Below are 13,217 nucleotides of genomic sequence, written 5' to 3'. Positions count from 1 at the left end.
ATTTTTTTTTTTTAATAATTTTTTTTTAAAAATTTATTTATGATAGTCACACAGAGAGAGAGAGAGAGGCAGAGATACAGGCAGAGGGAGAAGCAGGCTCCATGCACCGGGAGCCTGACGTGGGATTTGATCCCGGGTCTCCAGGATCGCGCCCTGGGCCAAAGACAGGCGCCAAACCGCTGCGCCACCCAGGGATCCCTCATTGACTATAATTTTAACTTTAGCCTTAACTCTTTTAAAAATTGTATTTTTTTGATGTAGTGTTTAGTATGGTGAGAGGAGAATAGGATTTGAAATCTGATTGACTTGGGTTTGTAACCTGACCTGGAAGTTAAAGATGAGAAAACTAAGTAAATGAAATGGGGGAGAATAACCTCCAGCTGGAAGAATGATCGTGAAGATGCTTGAGTTAATATATTAAAATACTTGATGGTTTATGGCCTAGTATAGGTAATAATTCTCTTGGTTCTTCGTTATATGAAAAGCTTATACAGGTTGACCAGAAAAACAAAAAAATCACTTTCCCAGATGGACAAAGATTATTAATAGGTAATTTACAAAACAAGTACAACTAGTCAGCCCCTTGTTCACTGCAGGTATTCTCCTGTTTGCCATTTTTAATGTTGTTAATGTCTTATGTATATTTTTAGTTTATATCTTTCCCTTTTTTCTTTCTTCTTTTTATTGCCTCTAAGTTTATTTATTTTTTATTTTATTTTTAAAAAAAGATTTTATTTATTTATTCATGAGAGACAGAGAGAGAGAGGCAGAGACAGAAGCAGAGGGAGAAGCAGGCGCCATGCAGGGAGCCTGACGTGGGACTTGATCCTGGGTCTCCAGGATCATGCCCTGAGCTGAAAGCGGCGGGGGTAAACCGCTGAGCCACCGGGGCTGCCCCTGCCTCTAAGTTTAAAGTTATTCTTTTGCATCATACTAGTGCTTTGGTGCTTTGGGAATATAAACATAACTTTTCAGGAAGCAATTTATCATTGTGTTTCAAGAAGCCTAAGGATACAATTCTCTTTCTAGAACTGTATTCTGAAGACATAATTAGAGATGCTTACAGTGGTTTTTATAAATAATGTTCATAACAGTGTTATTAATACAGCAAAAAATTTGAAACAACCTAACAGTTGAACTTACATACAATACTATAGCCATTTGAGGGAATACTACTACATTTCAAAAAATGTTAATGATAAAATAGGATTTAAAAGAATAAAAAGTATCATACCAAATTTGTTAGATTATGCATTATATACTTACAGATGGTGAATGTTTGGTATATTTAGCTGATGGAATTATGAGTTATTTTAATTTTCTTTACATTTTCTAGATTTTCTAAATTATTTTGTTTTTATAATAAGGGCGAAATAAAGATATCTTCTACTCCCGTACCTGACATTTTTTCCATCATTTTTATATTTTCTTTTATTATATTTTTGTTAATTCCTGTATTTGCCAAATATCTATGCCAGATACTGTTCTGAGGCTGCATCATTGGGTGATATAAACAAAGCCTGCTGTTGAGAAGCTTAAATTCTATTAAATATTAAACATCATATTAACTATATACAGAATTTTGTGGGAGTTTTTGGTGTTGTGAGTAGAAGTGTGCCATTTAAACTGAGTTTTAAGTAATATGTTGTTACTTAAAAGGCAACAGCAAGTACCTTTTATTGGGCCAACTGTTTCCTATAAATTTTCCTATTTCATTTTCCTGGTTAAGCAGTCACCCAAAATTACATATCTAGTAAGTGGGAAAGCAGGGATTCAAACCTAGATCAATCTGTTTCCAGAGTTTTTGTTTTGTTCACTTTCAACAGTACTAGAGCAGGTGCTCAAAAACACTTGTTGAATAAATATTTTGTGAATATTCTTGCAGTTTTAGGTTTTCAAGCCTCACATATTCTAGAGAATGTGAGAAAACAGATAATTTTGAACTTTGATAACTTTAGAGCGGTATACTATAACCTTTAATCTTTTGTCCACTGAATTGTTTAAAGCTAACTAATGATTTTTTGCTGCCATTTTGCCTTATTGAGGTATTTACTCTTTGGGCTAAAAGAAGGAAAATCAGTTGCTGTAATATATGTCTGCTGGCTTACTGGTCATCTGATAAATGAATCACATCTCCCTCGGGCTTATGCTCTGAGATCAGTTCTGTCTTGACTTCACTAGAAAGTGTGAGCTCAAGAGTTTATCTTCGTATATCCAGTTACTTAGTACAGGGGCTTGGGTACAAATTCAGCCCTATATACAAATTTATTACTTGAATGAATAAGTTTTCTAATGCGAATATTTAGGGGGACTAAGTAATATAGGTTAAAAGTTAAAAGGAAAAAAATTACAGTCTGGAAACAAAGTTCAGACTTCTTGTCTAGTATGTCTTGAATTTTAGTGTATAAGAGACTCACCAAGGGCCTCTTTGGGTCCAGGTTCCGAAGATTCTTATCCAGAAGTGGGTATAGGGTGTGGCCTTGAAATCATAAGTACATAGGGAGTTTTGAGGCAGGGGGTATAAGGACTTAGGAAAAACATTGTCTTTGTCTTGTTTCTACACGTTACATTATTTTCACAAAAATCAAACTTTTACATCATGCTTCAGGGCTTGTAGAATGCCAGAGGACACTCTGTCAACCACTGATTAACACTTGGTAGGAATTTTTTTGTGTTTTCTGCTTAGGGCCCATATTGCCTTTTCCTATACATCTCTAAATGTTAATTGCCTAGAGATTAAGGAAAAGCAGACACATGAAAACATGGTTCTGTTGCTGGTAGAACCATAGCTCTTTATTTTACAGACCTCTTTTAAGTAGAGATAATTTTAAGCATTGTATAATCCTATAACTTATATAGTCTCTAAGTGACTGAAATGAGACTTCATAGCTTTAGGTTTCTAATACAGCATTTACTGATCACTTTCTTTCTTTTGTGTTTATTAGTAGTCATATCCTCTTCCATTTTAGTAGTAAACTAGCTACTTTGTTAAAATGCTACCTGAATTCTAGATCCAGAATTTTTAAGGCATTTTTTGCTGTGTCTTATATTTAAGAAGTGTCCTTTCTTTTGGATGTTTCTGGCTTGTAAATACATCTGACTTGTAGATACAGCCTAGACTGTCCATATTTTTAGTATGGTTTTATTGATCATTGTTTGTGCTAAATTTGCAGATGGACTGAGTGACGAGAACAATGATGATCGAGTATTAAAATGCTGTCTTCAGTACCAGGAATTATTCCCTTGTTCTGTTGTTATTCTGTGCACGTGAGTCTCATAGTCCTTTTACTCTTTTTTTTTTTTTTTTTTTTAATAGCAACTATACCAAAGAATTTTTAAATCATATTGTGGGGCGCCTGGGTGGCTTAGTGGTTGAGTATCTGCCTTTGGCTGAGGTCGTGATCCCAGAGTCCTGGGATCAAATCCCACATTGGGCTCCCCGTGGGATGCCTACTTCTCCCTTTGCCAATGTCTCTATGTCTCTACCTCTCTCTGTGTGTCTCTCATGAATAAATAAATAAAATCTTAAAAAAAAAAAAGTTACAGTGTACCTACCAGACTAAGGATCAAACGCATACATGATTTTCAAAATCTGCCAGTAGGCATATCCAGTTCTGTATAACATTCTTATAACCCGTAAGCTATAGAAGAATGAGATTTGAAACTTATGAAGTCTTATGTCAATTTTATTTATGTGACATTCAAAAACCTTTGGTAAAAGCTGGGGACAGTCAATTTAATCTGCCAATAAAATCATTCAGAAATGAAAGTCTTGACAAATTTTTGGTCAGGAGGCAAGAGGGTTGATTAATTAACTAATTAAATTAGTTTGTGGGGAAGAGGCAGTTTGTGTTGGAGGTACAGCTCTGGTGCTGGGTCACTGAGTGAGGGCTGCAATCCAGGATTTTCTGCTAACCAGCCTCATGACCTGTGGAAATTGCTTAACTTTGTTTCCTCACGTGTAAAATATAGGGAGGGTAAGAGTTATTGCAAGTACTTAGAGTTATTGTGCGTTCTCAGATAATATATACGGGAAGGACTTAAGGTAGCACCCAACACACCTTTCTCCTCCTTCCCCTCCATTCCCAACTAGTATTTTCATAACATAGTTCTGAAGTAAAATTCACCTAATTTTTTTTAAAGACTTTATTTTTTAAAAATATTTTATTTATTTATTCATAGAGACACACACAGAGAGAGAGAGAGAGAGAGGCAGAGACACAGGCAGAAAACTCACCTAATGTTAAGCAATATTGTACCCATCATGTATGAGAAGAGCAATTTTATTTATTTTTTTTTATGCATTTGGTTTATTTTGATATTTTACTTCTTTTTTTTTTTTAATTTTTATTTATTTATGATAGGAACACAGTGAGAGAGAGAGGCAGAGACACAGGCAGAGGGAGAAGCAGGCTCCATGCACCGGGAGCCTGACGTGGGATTCAATCCCGGATCTCCAGGATCCCGCCCTGGGCCAAAGGCAGGCGCCAAACCGCTGCGCCACCCAGGGATCCCAAGAAGAGCAATTTTAAACTGTTGGTTGAGTCTGAGTTGTATTCATTGAAAAGTGGAGGTTTTTGTTTTTGTTTTTATTTTTGTTTTACAGTTTCACAATCATGCCTAAATTCTGGATGAAGTGCAGTAATTATAGAAGTGAAAAGCCCAGGGTGCCTGGGTGGCTTAGTTAGTTAAGTGTCTGCCAGCCTTTGCTCAGGTTATGATCCTAGAGTCCCAGGATTGAGCCCAGAGTGGGGTTCCCTCCTCAGCAGAGAGTCTGCTTCTCCCTGTCTCTCCCTCTGCTCCTGCTCTCTCTCTCTCAAATAAGTAAATAACATCTAGGGAGGGAGGAAAGAAAAAAAGAGAAAGAAAGAAAGGAGAGAAAGAAAGGAAAGAAAAATGAAATGAATAGCCCTAAGGTTTTTCTTATAAGGGGGCTGAGTTATCATTTTAAATATATGAAGTGTTAAAAAATAAATAAATAAATAAATAAATAAATAAATAAATAAAGTGTTGAATCATCATATTATATACCTGAAAACTACTATAATAATGCTATATGTTAACTAGTGTGGAATTAAAATGAAACTTTAAAAAATGAAAACGAAATTCTCATTTTAACTGTCTTCAAAGATGGTATTCGGGATTAAAGGAGTAAAGATTTCTGTCTCAGTTATTTAAAATTTACAATAATATATCATCTTGGACTTTGTGGAAGGCTGAAATAGAATAATTAATCTGTTAATAATTTTGAATTTGAGATAAGCTAAATTTGAGAGAATTGTTATGTAATTACTGCTTTTTAGCTCAACTTAGAATGAAAATTAAATTGGTGGGACTTTATCAATTCTCCATTATTTCTGCAGTCACTGTTTAGGGATTAATACATATAACATTTTTAGTGAAATGAAAATTTGTAGTCAGATATTAATTCTAGCATCATCATGTTCAAGGGGAGCCTGTTTTTTATTTTTTCCTTTTAAAAGGCCAGAATCGTGCCTAATGGGTAAGTCCCACCTACTTATTGTGAGGATACGTTTACTTTACTTCAATAAATGCTAATGAAGATGATAATATTGATAATGATAGTGCTAGGAGAACCCTTTTCCAGTCCTATGTATCATGCCTAATTCTAAGTGCATTACTTTAAATTTGCTATCCTCAATGTGGGCCAGCAACCTCGAATTCATATCTCTATCTCTCTTCTGAATTCTAGACTAGTATATTCATCTACTTGTTTGCTTTCTCTACTTAGATGCGTCATAGAATCTGAGACATACCGGTCTCTAAAAATGAACTCTTGATTTTTCTTTCCAAACTTTTCTCCATCTGAATAAAAAGTGCCACTTTGCACCCATTTGCTAGAGCCAGAAACCTAGGAGTCATTTTTGATAACTGCTCCTCCCTTATAATCTGTATCTGGTCAATTTAATGGGTCCTGTGAGATCTTTTCTTCACTTCTCCTGCTATCATCCTTTGTCCACCATGCTGTTTTTCCACTTCCTTTTTACTCTAAGACTAATTTATGCTCTCTACCTCCACTTGCTCTCCTCCATTTATTCTTCGAAATATAATAATGATAATTTTTCATTTTTTTTTAAAATTTTTTTTAAATTTTTTATTTATTTATGATAGTCACAGAGAGAGAGAGGCAGAGACACAGGCGGAGGGAGAAGCAGGCTCCATGCACCGGGAGCCTGATGTGGGATTCGATCCCGGGTCTCCAGGATCGCGCCCTGGGCCAAAGGCATGCGCCAAACCGCTGCGACACCCAGGGATCCCGATAATTTTTCTTTCTTTCTTTTTTTTTTTTTTTGCTAATGTGCATTTAATCACCAAAGGACTGAAGATGTCTGGGCTTTTAATTCTGTAATGTTTCTAAGACTGTGTCCATTAAATGCAAACAAAAAAGGAAGAAGTCTTGGCAGAACAGGAGAAGTGATGCACACTTGATGATCAGATCGATTTTAAATATTATTCATGGCATATAGCCTAGTCCATGCTCTAGCTGTGGCTTGGGCTTCGTTGGTCTTCCACTGCTCCACTACATCATTTGCTAACGGATCATCTGGATTGGGAGCACTTAACAAAGCCTGGATCGATAGCAGAACTGTGCGGATCTGCAGTGCTGGGGACCACTTATCTTTCAAAATATCTTTTATCTTTTCAAATATCTAAACATATTCTTCCCAACTTGTCTACATTAGGATGATAAATTTTGGTCATGAAACGTACTTTAGGGGCTGCCATCGGGTATTCTTCTGGAAGGAATAGTTCCAGTTTAAAAGTCCCTCCCTCAAAGGGGGAATCCTGGGGGCCAGCAATGACCACATGAAAATAACGGGCGTTGCTCTCATCTGGTTCTGCTTTAATGCCAGGAACTGGTTCTGCCAGCAAACGCTGGGTTTCCTTGATAATCCTGCGGGGCAGCCCGGCCATCTTGTCAGATCCCGAGTTCGGCCTCAGCTCTGGACCCTGGCTCCGCTCGCCTCACGCACGAGTGGAAGTCCGGGGCTCCACTTCCGGGGGACGTTGCCGCGCCCGCCCAATTTTTCATTTTTAATTAAAGTTTCATTATGGAGAATTTCAACAATATTCAAAGTGAGGAAGAGTTAATAAAATCTTAAGTATTCAGCTATAATTACCAAAATTCTCCCATTTTTCTGTTTTTTTTTTTTATTTTTTTTTTTTTTAATTTTTATTTATGATAGTCACAGAGAGAGAGAGAGAGAGGCAGAGACACAGGCAGGAGGGAGAAGCAGGCTCCATGCACTGCGAGCCCGATGTGGGATTCGATCCCGGGTCTCCAGGATCGCGCCCTGGGCCAAAGGCAGGCGCCAAACCGCTGCGCCACCCAGGGATCCCTATTTTTCTGTTTATATCCATACACTCCATGTCTCCCCTACGTGATTATTTTTATAAGATTTTTTGTGTTTGGAGGGACAATGTACAATATTGAAAAGCACAAATCTTAACTATCTGATGTTGACAGCAGATATGCTGGTGTAGCCCACATCCCTCTTGGTGTATAGACCACTTCCATGGACCCCAGAAAATACTCCTATGCCCTTTTGGGCCCTTTTTCTAGTTTCTTGAGGTAAAAGCTAAGATCGTTTGTTTGAGACTGCTATAAATTTACCCGTAGCACTGCTTCAGTTGCATCTCACAAATTTTGGTGTTCTTTTTTTTTTTTTTTTAAAGATTTTATTTATTTATTAATGAGAGACACACACAGAGAGAGGCAGAGACACAGGCAGAGGGAGAAGCAGGCTCCATGCAGGGGGCCCGACATGGCTCAGTGGTTTAGCGCCTGCCTTTGGCCCAGGACTCCAGGATCATGCCCTGGGCTGAAGGCAGGCACCAAACTACTGAGGCCCCCAGGGATCCCCAAATTTTGGTGTTCTGTTTTTATTTTCATTCAATTCAATATAACTTCCCTTTTGAGGTTCTGTTTTTATTTTCATTCAATTCAATATAACTTCCCTTTGACATTTAGATGTTTGTTGTTTAATTCCAAATATTTGCACATTTCCCAGTTTTCTTCTTGTTATCGATTTGTACTTTAGTTACACTTTGGTTTAATTTATATGATTTCTTTTAAATTTATTAGTTTGTTTTATTGCCAAGAGTATGGTCTACTGTGGTGAATGTTTTGTGTGCACTTAAAAGAATTTTTATTCTCCTGTGGGTGGAGTATTCTGTAAATTTCAGTTAGCTCAAGTTGGTTGATAGTATTGTTTAGGTTTTCTATTACCTTACTGATTGCTTATTCTGAGATTATTGAGAGAGGAGTATTTAAATCTTTAGCTATAATTATGGGTTTGTTTAATTCTCTTTTCAGTTCTGTTTGTTTTACTTCATGTATCATGCAACTCTGTAGTAGGATGCACACATATTTAGGATGATTTAGGATTGTCTTCTTGGAGAATTGACGTTCTCATTATATAATGTCTCTGTTTCTGAAAGTCTGTTTTTTTTAAGTATTAATACTACCATTCCAATTTTGTTTTGTTAGTATTTATATGGTACATCTTTTCCCATCCATGTACTTTTAACCTGTATACTAAGGTAAGTATTTTGTGGGTAGCATGTAATTGGTACTTTATTTTTTGTCCAGTCTGACAACTTGTCTTTTTTTTTTTAACGAGAGCACAAGAGGGAAAGGGCAACAGGAGAGGGGTAGAGAGAGAGAGAGAGAGAGAGAGAGAGAGAATCTCAATCAGGTTCCACACTCAGTGCTGAGCCCGACACAGGGCTCAGTCTCACCACCCTGAGATCATGGCCTGAGCCGAAATCAAGAGATGGGTGCTTAACCAACTGAGGCACCCAGTAACTTCTGTCTTTTAACTGATGAGTTTATATCACATACATTTAGTTGCTTGGATCAAATCTACCTTTTTTTGCTAATTATTTTGTTTCATCTGTTCTTTTTTCCTTCATAAGTGTGGATTTTTATGGTGCCATTTTATCTCCATTATTGAATATTTATACGTTTTTGAAAAAACATTTTAATGGTTGCCCTAGCATTTATGCTATATATCTTACTTGATCAAAGTCGACCTTAAAATAATGTATCACTTCCTGTACAGTGTAAGGATCTTATAACAGTTTCTTTCTCCCATCCTTTGTGCTATCATTGTCATATATTTTACCTTAACAAAATGATAAGCACATATTTTGTCGTATTTTGTTTCCATCATTTACCACTTAAAGCAATTAAAAATATGGGAAAGGTGAATATTTTAATCCCATGTTCCAGTTTTTTGTACTCTTCTTTATTTTTAATGAAACTCGAATCAGTTTCTGTCTGGTGTCATATTCCTTCTGCCTAAACAAATTTCTTTGACAGGTGCAAGTCTATTGGAAGTGAAATTTTTGGTTTTGTTTGTCTGATAATGTCTTTATTTCTTAATTTATTTTTGAAAGATGTTTTTGCTGGATATACAGTTCCGGGTTAACTTTTTTTTCCTTTTAGCCTTTTTTGTTTGTTTGTTTCTTCATGAGAGACACAGAGAGGCAGAGGGAGAAGTAGGCTCCCCGCAAGGAGCCTGATGTGGGACTCGATCCTGGACCCCGGCAGATGCTCACCCGCTGAGCCACTCAGGCATCTCTCCTTTTAGTATTTTAAAGAAGTCATTCCATTTTCTTCTAGTTTGTATGGTTTTTATAAGAAGTCTGATGTAAATGTTATCTTTGTTCCTCTATATGTAATGAGTGTTTTCCTACTTTATGCTTTCAAGGATTTTTCTTTGTCTTTTGCTTTTTTAGGAGTTTACTTTAGCAGTTTTTAGCGGATATGCCTAGGTGTTTTGGGGGGTGGGGGCACACCTTGGGAGAGGGGTAGAGAAGAAGAATTTATCCTGCTTGGTGTTGTCTGAGCTTCTTGGATCTCGGTTTCCGATCTGTTTTCAGTTTTATTTTTTATTTTTTTATTTTTTTAAAGATTTTATTTATTTATTCATGAGAAACAGAGAAGGCAGAGACACAGGCAGAGGGAGAAGCAGGCTCCACGCAGGGAGTCCGACGTGGGACTTGATCCTGGGTCTCCAGGATCACGCCCTGGGCTGAAGATGGCGCTAAACCGCTGAGCCACCCAGGCTGCCCTGTCTTCAGTTTTAGATAATTCTGAGCCACTGTTTATTCAAATAGTTCTGCCCATTCCCTCTTTTCTTCTGATATTACAGAATTATACTGTAGTAGCCAGTTTCCAAGATGACCCCAATGATCCCTGTCTCTTAGTATTAATGCTCTTGTGTAGTCCCCTCCTGCATTGTACCAGGGTTGGTTGTCTGTATGACAGCATGCATCAGAAATGATATACTATCACTATCAGATTAGGTTATAAAACTTAAGATACTAAAGACTGAGACTTCCTTCTTGGGCACTCTTTTGCTTTCTCCTCTCTCAAATCACTTGTTTTGTGGAAGCAAGCTGCCATGTCATGAACAGCCCTAAGGAATAGACTCACATGGTGAGAAGCTGAAGCCTCCAGTCAAGAGCCATTGATGGAGGAGGGCCTTCCAACAGCCACATGAATGAGGGCTAATTAAACCTTGAGATGGCTGCAACCCTTGGCAACAAATAGCATGTTCCAACTTTGTTGGAGAGCCTGCACTAGAACCAACCAGTCAAGCTGCTCTGAGATTTCTGGCCTTTAGGAACCATGTGAGATAATAAGTGTTGTTTTAAGTTGCTTAGTTTTGGGATAACTTGTTATCTCAGCAATAGATAACTAATACAGGTACATATGTTGGACTGTTTGATACTGTTCCACAGCTACTGGATTTAAAAAAAAACAACAAAACTTTCATTCTCTTTTTATTTCATTTTGGGTAATTTCATTTGCCCTGTCTCCAAGTTTGTAATTTCTTTCCTTTCTTTTGTCAAGTTGGCTGAGGGACCAGTTGAAGACATTCTTCATTTCTGTTACTGTGGCTTTTTTTAAAAATTGCTCGTACTTAGGTTTAATCTTCATGATTTTCATCTGTGCTGAAATTGCCCATGTGATGTTGCATGCTAGTCACCTTTTCCATTAGACCCTTTAACAGATTAGTCAAAATTATTTAAAATTTCCTATTAGCTTCAACATCTGCATCATATCCAAGTCTACTTCTGTTGATTGCTTTGTCTCTTGGCAGCATGTTGGTTTTTTCTGGGCAGAATTTATATGCAGATTTGGGAGTTCTTCTACTGTGTGGTTTCCTCCCTTCTTCAGTTCCTCCTTTAACTTTTTGTCTGCTCCGTCCAGCCCTAACTCTTCTGACTTCAAAGTTATTGTGACTATGATTTCTGCTGTAAGCTATTGATGAAGTAGAGAATGCCCTCAGGCAAAAAGATGGACCCTTGAGGATCCCTAGGTGGCTCAGAGGTTTAGCGCCTGCCTTTGGCCCCAGGGTGTGATCCTGGAGTCCCGGGAGCAAGTCCCACATTTGGGCTCCCTGCACCGAGCCTGCTTCTCTTTCTGCCTGTGTCTCTCCTCTCTCTCTCTCTCTGTCTCTCTCTGTCTCTCTCTCTCTCTCTCTCAGACTCTCATGAATAAATAAATAAAATCTTAAAAAAAAAAAAAAGATGGACCATATTACGAGCACAGTACCTTTGTGTTGAGGATAGACTCCCCTCCAGCTCCTGCCTTCTGTTCATTATTCCCTAGTGCCTTCAGATAGCTTTTTATTTTCTAGTCCTCATCTCTGGGGAGTTTAGTCTGATCAGGCTACTCTGCCATTAACAAAAGCTGGAAGCCTGTTGGATTCCAGAACAGCAATTTAATAAACACGGATCTGATCATGTCACTTTCCCACTAAAGCCCTTAGATGTCTTTCCATTTATTAATGACCTTGGCTTCTTCTAAAGCCACATATGCTGGTCTTGTGCACCGTGCTCTCATCATACTTTCTTCTTTCAGCAAATAGCAAATTCTCACCATTTTTGTCTCAGGCTCACTGTGAGTAAATTTGTAGGTGCCTACAATGTGGACATTACTTTTCCTACTATGGCTGTTTATTTCTCTTCAGATGATCATATTCCTATGTTCAAATTGAGCTCCCACTTACCAGGTATAATTTTGGGCAAATTACTTCTTTATACCCCAACTTTTTATTTGTGAAAGGGGAATAAAAATACCACACATACGAGATTTGCTGTGAGAACTAAATGGTTTGTTTTATACACACACACACACACACTATTCTAAGTATAGAATACTTAGAATAGTGCCTGGTACCAGGAGAACACTCAATATATAATTATTATTTTCAAAAGCTCATATGCTGTGACTCTACTGTGTGTTAATTCCTTTATCTCCTGTTTAAAACAATTGTTACCCTTGTGAATATATGTGCTGAGAATCACCCACCTCTGATTAGATCCCATGTTTTGAGTTGCCATGTGATTTATCTTATAAAAAATAAAATATTTTTTTCCTCCTAACCCCAACCTTAGGGATGATAGAAATTTAAGAAACAAAGGCCTAATAAGTGGTGTGAAGTCACTCAGTAAAGAAGAATTGAGTGCAGAGTTACTAAACTTATCTCTGAACACAGATGTATGTCATCAGCCTTGTGTATCTAAACAACAATTGAAAGCAGGTAGTATTCTTACTACAAATAATTAGAAATATGTCGTCTTTTATGCACTGACATTGATAACAATTGGAATTAATAGTAAATTTTCATCTTGTACATTTAAAATAACATTGAAATATTTGCTGGTATTCAACTGGTAGAAATAATTGAAAATTTTTTTAAAAAGAAAGAAATGAAAATTATAATGGTAATCCAAGAGAAAACACAGTTAATGGTACTGCCTTCTACATATGCTTTTACAAATTAATGTGAATTTTTGTTCATATACTTGCATACATTTTTAGTTTATAATCACCATGTACATGCTATTTTATACCTTTAAATTAATAGTAGCTACAGGAAATGTAGGAAATATTCAAAGTGGAGAGAAATCAAAGTATCTATCTAAAATATATGGTTAACGAATAGGACTTTTCAGTTTCTTTTTAATATTAGCTTCCTATTCATAATCCTCTATTAATGCAATAAAAACTCAGTAATAAGAGTTTGAAAGATTCTAGTAATAGTTTTATTTTTAATTTTAAACTAGTACTTAAGAAAATTAAAGGCAGTACAATTGTTTTATCTTTTTTTTTATCAGAATGATCTGTTCTATAGCTTGATATTTGATAGAATGTTATATTAAACCTGACATAATTT

General features: G+C 36.8%; 1 protein-coding gene and 1 pseudogene across 7 annotated transcripts in view; one reads left to right on the top strand and one right to left on the bottom strand.

Moving 5' to 3' along the window:
* SWT1 (SWT1 RNA endoribonuclease homolog) overlaps nt 1–13,217 on the top strand; it is a 98,512-nt gene that overhangs the window by 24,143 nt on the left and 61,152 nt on the right. For all 7 annotated transcript variants that reach the window (XM_041755194.1, XM_041755185.1, XM_041755177.1 and 4 more), the window contains 2 exons: nt 3,174–3,267; nt 12,436–12,581. In XM_041755194.1, the coding sequence (XP_041611128.1) occupies nt 3,174–3,267; nt 12,436–12,581 (240 nt within the window). The remainder of the gene's footprint in view (nt 1–3,173; nt 3,268–12,435; nt 12,582–13,217) is intronic.
* Nucleotides 6,344–7,061, bottom strand: LOC121490975 (annotated as a pseudogene).

The sequence above is a fragment of the Vulpes lagopus genome, chromosome 1, assembly GCF_018345385.1.
Source record: "Vulpes lagopus strain Blue_001 chromosome 1, ASM1834538v1, whole genome shotgun sequence".
Lineage (NCBI taxonomy): Eukaryota > Metazoa > Chordata > Mammalia > Carnivora > Canidae > Vulpes > Vulpes lagopus.
This window is presented reverse-complemented; position numbering and strand designations above follow the sequence as displayed.